This window comes from Schistocerca cancellata, chromosome 1 (genome assembly GCF_023864275.1).
Source record: "Schistocerca cancellata isolate TAMUIC-IGC-003103 chromosome 1, iqSchCanc2.1, whole genome shotgun sequence".
In the NCBI taxonomy this organism is placed as follows: domain Eukaryota; kingdom Metazoa; phylum Arthropoda; class Insecta; order Orthoptera; family Acrididae; genus Schistocerca; species Schistocerca cancellata.
The window spans coordinates 92,497,927-92,509,046 of NC_064626.1; the positions used below are offsets into that span (position 1 = coordinate 92,497,927).

Here is an 11,120-nt window from a genome sequence, read left to right on the forward strand (position 1 = left end):
CATAATTATGTTGTTGCAGAAATGCTTTATATTTTCAGCCCGATCTCCTTAACATCGCACTGATTTAATCTAGAATAACCATAGCTATACAGAAATATGTTTGAGAGTCAAAGGACAAAATGGTCGGGTATTGCACTTTTCTGTATTTATAGATGACCTTCTTATGATCTGACGTCATTAAAAAAGTTGTGGTAATAATGTCGCAGAAAGATTTTATTTACAGAAGATGACAGTGCTTGAAGGAAAATAAATAAACAGGAGAAGAGCTGAGGTTGAAGTGCAGCCTCGGTGGTTAGTGGTAGTAGGCGGGGGCGGCGTAGGCCAGTGCGGGGGCGGCGACGTGTGCGATGGCGTCGTTGCTGACGCGGACGTCGGACTTGGTGACGCTGGAGTAGGGCGTGTCGACGGTCTTGGTGTAGGTGGACACCTGTCCCAGGTTGCCGAAGCTCCTCAGGATGTTGGAGCTCTGGGAGGTGATGGCCGCGGGGGCGACGGCAGCGGGGGCGGCGTAGGCCACGGCGGGGGCGGCGTAGGCGACGGCTGGGGCGGCGTAGGAGACGGCGGGGGCGGACAGGTAGCCGGCGCGGGCCACGGCCAGCACGGCGGCGATGACAAAGACCTGTCGAAAGGCGGCACAAAATACAGTGACCCACACCTCACTTTAAGGCTTCTTGTTTCTTAGTAAGTTAAGAATAAGCCACATGTTCTGTCTGCGATGAGAGGTTCACACGTCTAGCCGCTACACACTGGACTCAGATTGAACTGGTGCTGCGTATTTTTCTGCCAAGGTTTTTCCATCATGCGAGAACTTTATTTAAATGTACATGCAGCTCATGTGGACAATTGAGGAGCAGAATTCGTATTCAGAAGAGCGACAGTTCATACTAGAGATGAGAAATGCTGACAGATCATCCATACTGAAATCGATCCAATTATTGACGTCTGAACACCCTCGGTTGATAGTAATAGCCACTAAATTATTTATACTTTTAACATCGATGTCAATTGATGAAATAGTGAAATGGCGTAAAACCCAATGTTATTAATCAATAAATATGTCCAGCATAATATTTTTAACCGAAGTTGTTCGTCGATCTACTGTATTGTTGATAGAGCGTATCTTGCTTTTGAGAACGGTCGTAGAGCTCAGACATCTAAGTGCAGTTTTTTAGCTTGCAGTAGGAAGTACTGATGAAGTACTTTTAACACTTTTAAAGAATCTTGTTCGAGATCTAGAAGGCGCTTTTTCAGATAATAGCTGAGCTGCGGTGGAAGGTCCATATCTGTTCCTGCCTGCAAATGATTCTTTACTTGTGCTATTTTATATTGCCCACTCCATAAACCACATTTAGTTTCTTTGTTTTATGGTAATGTATCGAAATATTTCCCACACTACTCGACCACACGAAAGCAAAACACAATAGCCAATGTTTCTGCCTTATTTCGTTAAAAAATACTGCTTCCTCTCCTCCGACATCCCACGCCCCTTGGCCAAGTTTTAAAAGTCGTAGTTGTAGTGTACTTTTTTCAGTAAGAGATTCGTTTAAATGAAAAATTTATCGCCAGTGATAACGAGCCCGTTTCTCTTTGTTTCTTCCTACATCTAACGTTAATTTTTGTCTTTAACATCAATGTTACGATGTTTCAAAAGAGTTCTTTATCGTTAGCAGATGATCGATGCACAGAGTTGGTAAAATAAAAACGGGGCAGAAATCATTTCCTGTCCTGAAGATAAACAACACAACTTACATGATCAGCACATGGTAGGCGATGTGATTTGGTTTACTTGTCTTAAGGTGGGAGAAATATTTTCCATCGCACTTTCATTTTAACCAACCTGTATAAACTCCTGAGGGATCATTGAAGATTACTAGTACAATTACCAGTACGGATTAAGACAAATGCCGAGATAATTACTGCCCGCATCTCGTGGTCGTGCGGTAGCGTTCTCGCTTCCCACGCCCGGGTTCCCGGGTTCGATTCCCGGCGGGGTCAGGGATTTTCTCTGCCTTGTGATGGCTGGGTGTTGTGTGCTGTCCTTAGGTTAGTTAGGTTTAAGTAGTTCTAAGTTCTAGGGGACTGATGACCATACATGTTAAGTCCCATAGTGCTCAGAGCCATTTTTGAGATAATTACTTTACAAACGACATTCAGAGCTTGCACTTTGTCCCTAATTACTTCATTGTGTACCGACTTTAAACGCCAGTTTCCATTTCTCCACCTTCGAGGATAGGTACTGACGACCACAAATCCTGCATACTGATGTACAAATACACCGCAGAAAGACGACAACGCAGTCGGCGACTTGTGACTCCCGACACTGATCGCATTAATATTAATATTAATAAAGTTTTATTTGCAGAACGGCGTCTTGGAACTACTAAAAAGTACTATAAATAATATGTATCCACAGATGATCTTTTCAGAGCATTCACACAAGGGTGGCGCCGTTGGCGACACCTACAACGTGCTGACATGAGTAAAGTTTCCAACCGATTTCTCATACACAAACAGCAGTTGACCGGCGTTGCCTGGTGAAACGTTGTTGTGATGCCTCGTGTAAGGAAGAGAAATGCGTACCATCACGTTTCCGACTTTATAAAGGTCGGATTGTAACATATCGCGATTGCGGTTTATCGTATCGCGACATTGCTCCTCGCGTTGGTCGAGATCCAATGACTGTTAGCAGAATATGGAGTCGTGGGTTCAGGAGTGTAATACGGAACGCCGTGCTTGATCCCAACGGCCTTGTATCACTACCAGTCGAGATGACAGGCATCTTATCCGCATGGCTGTAACGGATCGTGCAGCCACGTCTCGATCCCTGAATCAACAGATGGGGACGTTTGCAAGACAACAACCGTCTGCACGAACAGTTCGACGACGTTTTGCAGCAGCATGGACTATCAACTCGGAGACCATGGCTGCGGTTACCCTTGACGCTGCATCACAGACAGGAGCGCCTGCGATGGTGTACTCAATGACGAACCTGAGTGCACGAATGGCAAAACGTCATTTTTTCGGATGAATTCAGGTTCTGGTTACACCATCATGATGGTCGCATCCGTGTTTGGCGTCATCGCGGTGAACACACATTCGAAGCGTGTATTCGTCATCGCCATACTGGCGTATCACCCGGCGTGACGGTATTGGGAGCCATTTTTATACGTCTCGGTCACCTCTTGTTCGCACTGACGGCACTTTGAACAGTGGACGTTACATTTCAGATATGTTACGACCAGTGGCTCCATCCTTAATTCGATCCCTGCCAAACCCTACATTTCATCAGGATAATGCACGACCGCATGTTGCGGGTCCTATACGGGCCTTTCATGATACAGAAAATGTTCGACTGCTGCCCTGGTCAGCACATTCTCCAGATCTCTCACCAATTGAGAACGTCGGGTTAATGGTGGTCGAGCAACTGGCTCGTCACAATACGCCAGTCACTACTCTTGATGAACTGTGGTATCGTGTGGAAGCTGCATGGACAGCTGTACCTGTACACGCCATCCAAGCTCTGTTTGACTCAATTCCCAGGCGTATCAAGGCCGTTATTATGGCCAGAGGTGGTTGTTCTGGGTACCGATTTCTCAGGATCTATGCACCCAAATTGCGTGAAAATGTAATCACATGTCAGTTCTAGTATAATATATTTGTCCAATGAATACCCGTTTATCATCTGCATTTCTTCTTGGCGTAGCAATTTTAATTGCCAGTAGTGTAGTTTGATCAAGCGACCATGTTGAAGTCATGGATTAACATTACATCATATTTAAGGAATCCATCACTTGAAAATGGTCGCTTTATCGAGACCAGTTTCGTCTCAGTAAGTGTTATTCACAACAGCTTTTGATGGTTCCATGATGCTGCTGCTTAACTATACTTAAGTTGAGCGGAACTGTACACAAAAGATATCCTTTAATAGGAACCTAACGAAAATATTGACACCTTTGAGACAGTCGGTTCAAACTAGCATAAACTTTAAACAATTTATGTGACGATCGATTGAAATAAACTTTAAAGTTAGCGCACTTCACTATAGTTAACTATTGATCCATGCAGACCCTCAAATAAGTAATGCAAAGTACTTCATTTACCCAGATCTTCCTGTCACTACGAACGTGATATCTAAATTACAATGACAGCAATGACGTCTACTGCTCCGTTAGTATCACGTAGTGTACAAAATTAACTGATAAGTAGGACAACAATAAAATGAATTAATATTTTCCATTCTTTTGAAATATTTTCTGTCTTTTGAATTAGTGGAATTCCTTCACGAAACTGAAATAGTTAATAACAATGGACCGCATGTTGCACTGTTGTAGCAGTGGCCGGCCGCGGTGGCCGAGCGGTTCTAGGCGGTACAGTCTGGAACCGCGCGACCGCTACGGTTGCAGGTTCCAATCCTGCCTCGTGCATGGATGTGTGTGATGTCCTTAGGTTAGTTAGGTTTAAGTATTTCTACGTTCTAGGGACTGATGACCTCAGAAGTTAAGGCCCATAGTGCTCAGAGCCATTTGAGCCATTGTAGCAGGGAGATGAGACGGGGGAGTTCTGTACTCTACAGTGAAGAAAATGCACGTTTCTTTTCTCTTTCATTAATTACAATATCAGTGAATTAGGAACACACTTAGAGAAAAGGAATGTACAGTCCAAAACAGGTCGTCATGTAAACAAAACTATAGTGCATATTCGTAGGCTTCTACTATCATTATCAGTCTGAATAAAATCAGTTTGGTTATTAGGCCACGTCGCTATGAAACATTTAAACTGTTGCAACTTCCTTGCACGGTATGTGGTTCTTAAGCGGATACAGGAGCGAGAAACAGATGCTGTTCATATACAGAGAATTCAGATATTAGTTTATTGTACGTCTAATATCAAATAGTACAAAATAATTCATAACTTTGTTGCTGTAATTGGAGCGTCAGTTGCTACCGGTAGCTCTGAATGTTGGATATACATATACGCAGAGTTACAAATCAGTCACTCTTCAATACAATAACTATTCAGTAGATCGAGGGCTCCAGCCGTTATGAAAGTCTGTAAATGTTATTCAACTGGCAAACACACAAAATGAGCTCAGTGCATGTGCGTTCGAACTGAAGTACACCCGTCGCTGGAGCTTCGGAGAGGAGATGCTTACATCTCATTGGCAGCAGCGTAATCGTTCGAGCAGCGTTCTCGTGCCGCGGTCGCGGCTGTGGGAAACATCTACATCTACTTCACATGGATACTCCGCAAATCACACTTAAGTGCCAGGCAGAGGGTTCATCGAACCGGCGGTGGCCTAACTGGTGGCGCGCGTATTTGAAAGTGCTACCGATGTTGCAAAAATTACTAAAATGCCGACGTTTCGACCTGCTTTGCTGCGATCTTTTCAGGGCGACCAGCTGCTCGATTGTGGTGAATGTCTTCATCTACATCTACATCTACATTTATACTCCGCAAGCCACCCAACGGTGTGTGGCGGAGGGCACTTTACGTGCCACTGTCATTATCTCCCTTTCCTGTTCCAGTCGCGTATGGTTCGCGGGAAGAACGACTGTCTGAAAGCCTCTGTGCGCGCTCTAATCTCTCTAATTTTACATTCGTGATCTCCTCGGGAGGTATAAGTAGGGGGAAGCAATATATTCGATACCTCATCCAGAAACGCACCCTCTCGAAACCTGGCGAGCAAGCTACACCGCGATGCAGAGCGCCTCTCTTGCAGGGTCTGCCACTTGAGTTTGTTAAACATCTCCGTAACGCTATCACGGTTACCAAATAACCCTGTGACGAAACGCGCCGCTCTTCTTTGGATCTTCTCTATCTCCTCCGTCAACCCGATCTGGTACGGATCCCACACTGATGAGCAATACTCAATTATAGGTCGAACGAGTGTTTTGTAAGCCACCTCCTTTGTTGATGGACTACATTTTCTAAGGACTCTCCCAATGAATCTCAACCTGGTACCCGCCTTACCAACAATTAATTTTATATGATCATTCCACTTCAAATCGTTCCGCACGCATACTCCCAGATATTTTACAGAAGTAACTGCTACCAATGTTTGTTCTGCTATCATATAATCATACAATAAATGACCCTTCTTTCTATGTATTCGCAATACATTACATTTGTCTATGTTAAGGGTCAGTTGCCACTCCCTGCACCAAGTGCCTATCCGCTGCAGATCTTCCTGCATTTCGCTACAATTTTCTAATGCTGCAACTTCTCTGTATACTACAGCATCATCTGCAAAAAGCCGCATGGAACTTCGGACACTATCTACTAGGTCATTTATATATATTGTGAAAAGCAATGGTCCCATAACACTCCCCTGTGGCACGCCACAGGTTACTTTAACGTCTGTAGACGTCTCTCCTTTGATAACAACATGCTGTGTTCTGTTTGCTAAAAACTCTTCAATCCAGCCACACAGCTGGTCTGATATTCCGTAGGCTCTTACTTTGTTTATCAGGCGACAGTGCGAAACTGTATCGAACGCCTTCCGGAAGTCAAGGAAAATAGCATCTACCTGGGAGCCTGTATCTAATATTTTCTGGGTCTCATGAACAAATAAAGCGAGTTGGGTCTCACAAGATCGCTGTTTCCGGAATCCATGTTGATTCCTACATAGTAGATTCTGGGTTTCCAAAAACGACATGATACTCGAGCAAAAAACATGTTCTAAAATTCTACAACAGATCGACGTCAGAGAGATAGGTCTATAGTTTTGCGCATCTGCTCGACGACCCTTCTTGAAGACTGGGACTACCTGTGCTCTTTTCCAATCATTTGGAACCTTCTGTTCCTCTAGAGACTTGCGGTACACGGCTGTTAGAAGGGGGGCAAGTTCTTTCGCGTACTCTGTGTAGAATCGAATTGGTATCCCGTCAGGTCCAGTGGACTTTCCTCTGTTGAGTGATTCCAGTTGCTTTTCTATTCCTTGGACACTTATTTCAATGTCAGCCATTTTTTCGTTGGTGCGAGGATTTAGAGAAGGAACTGCAGTGCGGTCTTCCTCTGTGAAACAGCTTTGGAAAAAGGTGTTTAGTATTTCAGCTTTACGCTTGTCATCCTCTGTTTCAATGCCATCATCATCCCGGAGTGTCTGGACATGATGTTTCGAGCCACTTACTGATTTAACGTAAGACCAGAACTTCCTAGGATTTTCTGTCAAGTCGGTACCTAGTATTTTACTTTCGAATTCACTGAACGCTTCACGCATAGCCCTCCTTACGCTAACTTTGACATCGTTTAGCTTCTGTTTGTCTGAGAGGTTTTGGCTGCGTTTAAACTTGGAGTGAAGCTCTCTTTGCTTTCGCAGTAGTTTCCTAACTTTGTTGTTGTACCACGGTGGGTTTTTCCCGTCCCTCACAGTTTTGCTCGGCACGTACCTGTCTAAAACGCATTTTACGATTGCCTTGAACTTTTTCCATAAACACTCAACATTGTCAGTGTCGGAACAGAAATTTTCGTTTTGATCTGTTAGGTAGTCTGAAATCTGCCTTCTATTACTCTTGCTAAACAGATAAACCTTCCTCCCTTTTTTTATATTCCTATTAACTTCCATATTCAGGGATGCTGCAACGGCCTTATGATCACTGATTCCCTGTTCTGCACTTACAGAGTCGAAAAGTTCGGGTCTGTTTGTTATCAGTAGGTCCAAGATGTTATCTCCACGAGTCGGTTCTCTGTTTAATTGCTCGAGGTAATTTTCGGATAGTGCACTCAGTATAATGTCACTCGATGCTCTGTCCCTACCAGCCGTCCTAAACATCTGAGTGTCCCAGTCTATATCTGGTAAATTGAAATCTCCACCTAAGACCATAACGTGCTGAGAAAATTTATGTGAAATGTATTCCAAATTTTCTCTCAGTTGTTCTGCCACTAATGCTGCTGAGTCGGGGGGTCGGTAAAAGGAGCCAATTATTAACCTAGCTCGGTTGTTGAGTGTAACCTCCACCCATAATAATTCACAGGAACTATCCACTTCTACTTCACTACAGGATAAACTACTACTAACAGCGACGAACACTCCACCACCGGTTGCATGCAATCTATCCTTTCTAAACACCGTCTGTGCCTTTGTAAAAATTTCGGCAGAATTTATCTCTGGCTTCAGCCAGCTTTCTGTACCTATAACGATTTCAGCTTCGGTGCTTTCTATCAGCGCTTGAAGTTCCGGTACTTTACCAACGCAGCTTCGACAGTTTACAATTACAATACCGATTGCTGCTTGGTCCCCGCATGTCCTGACTTTGCCCCGCACCCGTTGAGGCTGTTGCCCTTTCTGCACTTGCCCGAGGCCATCTAACCTAAAAAACCGCCCAGCCCACGCCACACAACCCCTGCTACCCGTGTAGCCGCTTGTTGCGTGTAGTGGACTCCTGACCTATCCAGCGGAACCCGAAACCCCACCCCCCTATGGCGCAAGTCGAGGAATCTGCAGCCCACATGGTCGCAGAACCGTCTCAACCTCTGATTCAGACCCTCCACTCGGCTCTGTACCAAAGGTCCGCAGTCAGTCCTGTCGACGATGCTGCAGAGGGTGAGCTCTGCTTTCATCCCGCTAGCGAGACTGGCAGTCTTCACCAAATCAGATAGCCGCCGGAAGCCAGAGAGGATTTCCTCCGATCCATAGCGACACACATCATTGGTGCCGACATGAGCGACCACCTGCAGATGGGTGCACCCTGTACCCTTCATGGCATCCGGAAGGACCCTTTCCACATCTGGAATGACTCCCCCCGGTATGCACACGGAGTGCACTTTGGTTTTCTTCCCCTCCCTTGCTGCCATATCCCTAAGGGGCCCCATTACGCGCCTGACGTTGGAGCTCCCAACTACCAGTAAGCCCACCCTCTGCGACTGCCCGGATCTTGCAGACTGAGGGGCAACCTCTGGAACAGGACAAGCAGCCATGTCAGGCTGAAGATCAGTATCAGCCTGAGACAGAGCCCGAAACCGGTTCGTCAGACAAACTGGAGAGGCCTTCCGTTCAGCCCTCCGGAATGTCTTTCGCCCCCTGCCACACCTTGAGACGACCTCCCACTCTACCACAGGTGAGGGAGCAGCCTCAATGCGGGCAGTATCCCGGGCAACCACAGTCTTAGTCCGATCGGGGGATGCGTGGGACGAGCTGGCCGTCCCCGACAAACCCCCATCCGGACCCCCACAGTGATGCCCATTGGCAACAGCCTCAAGCTGTGTGATCGAAGCCAACACTGCCTGAAGCTGGGAGCGAAGGGATGCCAACTCAGCCTGCATCCGAACACAGCAGTTGCAGTCCCTATCCATGCTAAAAACTTGTGCAAAGAACGTCTGAACTAATCTACAGAGAGCGCAAACAAAACGACACAAAATTGAAGCGGTTATTAAAATACAAGATTGCCTAGTAAATGCAGTAATGCTGCCACTTGTGCACTGCTGACACACTGCTCGGCGGCGGAAGGAGACTACGCGATTTAACACTATTCGAGTACTAAAACGTGATGCTACAACTCTCAAATACTATAATACGCCCGAAATTTATGAATTAAACAATGCAAGTACCAAAAACACGCAAAGAAATTAAGAATTAAACTATGTAACAAATGAGTGAGCTAGGAGTATACGACTTGCTGCAGCAGCTGCTTATCCAACGGCGGCAGGGAGCACACTGTCTGTTTGAGTTGTAATATGGCTACCGACCTCACACGCTGGGATGCCATTAGACAATTTGAAGTGAAGATTGCTAAGGAGGAGTAGGTATACGTAGGTTATTGGCTGTGCTCCTGTGACACGTGACTGGCATGCAATAGCGGATCGGCAGCTTGTACGCAGACGTATTTTCCTGCGGAGAGACGTCGATGCCGCACGGCAGATCTCTCGTGGCCGCTTGTTTATACTGAGCTGCTGGCTGGCAAACTCACGGCCTGCTCGATTGGGATCGCTGGCAGCCAGGCACTCTGTAACTTGTAGTCGTTCTTCCTGTTCTTGCTGTTAGGACGTTTAATTATTTCGACAGCGTCTCTGATGACGTCCTAACAGCATGATAACATGCATGAATGGATGTTGGCTACAAGTTACTCTTTGGCTGCCAGCTATCCCAGTTCATCAGGACCGCGTGTGTTGTTCTCCAGCCAGCACTTACACGTGACCCAGGTTCAACTTCATAGAAAAACGGCCGCAAGAGGAATGCCGTGGGATATCTCGCTGCAGGAAAACACTCCTCCTGATGCAAGCTGCCGATTCGCCATTGCCTATCACTATCCTGTCAGAGGAGCGCAGACAACAGCCTACCGTAAGGCCATCCCTCCACAGCGAAAGTTGCTTCAGACTGTCCAATGGCGTTCAGACAACCTAAATTGTCAGTATATTGGGGGGGGGACCTTCACTAAAATACAGCAGTTAGCCGTCCTGAAGTGGATCTATGGAGAGTTTAGTTGTTAGAATTTTTCGTAATTACCGAGCCCAATTCCCAAACTGATTTTATTCAAAATTTATAGCAACTGCGTAGCCTAAACCTATGTTAATATATCGAGTATATATCTTTAACAATCTGAAACGATCTCTGTGTCTTATTTATTACTGTTAGGCTTCCGAAGACCTAGTTAAAATGAAGTACTTCTAGTAATACTACACACGGACTGTGGCAAATTGTGTTTGAATAAGGATTACGTAATGGTTGTGGAACAAATGCGGCGCTTGTAGGTCTCAGCTTCAGATCGTCAGAGACGGGAGTATTTATAGACGGCATTGCCTCTACAGAATACTAGCTACTATAGAGCCGTACCTTGAGGGCGACCATGTTGCTTGGTGTACAGGTGGTTGACTGTGGACCTGTGCCGGCCGCTGGCCGTTATATAGCTGCCCGACCGCGGGCAGGGTTTCGCTGCCAGGACCTTGGCGCAAGGTGTCCGTGACGACGGCCAGTTTGGCTAGGAACTCGTTCAGTATGACACAGTGCCCCAGTAATAGTCACGCAGGCATATTAAAAATGAGACTGCGAGCGTAACTGCAACGCCGGCCTCATATTTTTCTGTCTCTCTTCTGGCCGCGCTATACCTTATTTCATTGTCATTAGCACTGTTCCCGTAAGATCAGAGTGACGGATGGCAGCTGAAGGATCTCTACCTCAAAGTATC

General features: G+C 45.9%; 1 protein-coding gene across 1 annotated transcript; it reads right to left on the reverse strand.

Annotated features, from left to right (window-relative positions):
* Positions 1 to 207: 207 nt before the first annotated feature.
* On the reverse strand, positions 208 to 10,801 carry LOC126150784 (cuticle protein 67-like). The gene is made up of 2 exons (XM_049915901.1): positions 10,769 to 10,801; positions 208 to 619 (listed from the first exon to the last, which is right to left on the reverse strand). The coding sequence occupies exons 1-2, from the start codon at positions 10,781 to 10,783 to the stop codon at positions 293 to 295; spliced, it is 342 nt and encodes a 113-aa protein (XP_049771858.1). The 5' UTR covers positions 10,784 to 10,801; the 3' UTR covers positions 208 to 292.
* Between the last annotated feature and the right edge of the window lie 319 nt (positions 10,802 to 11,120).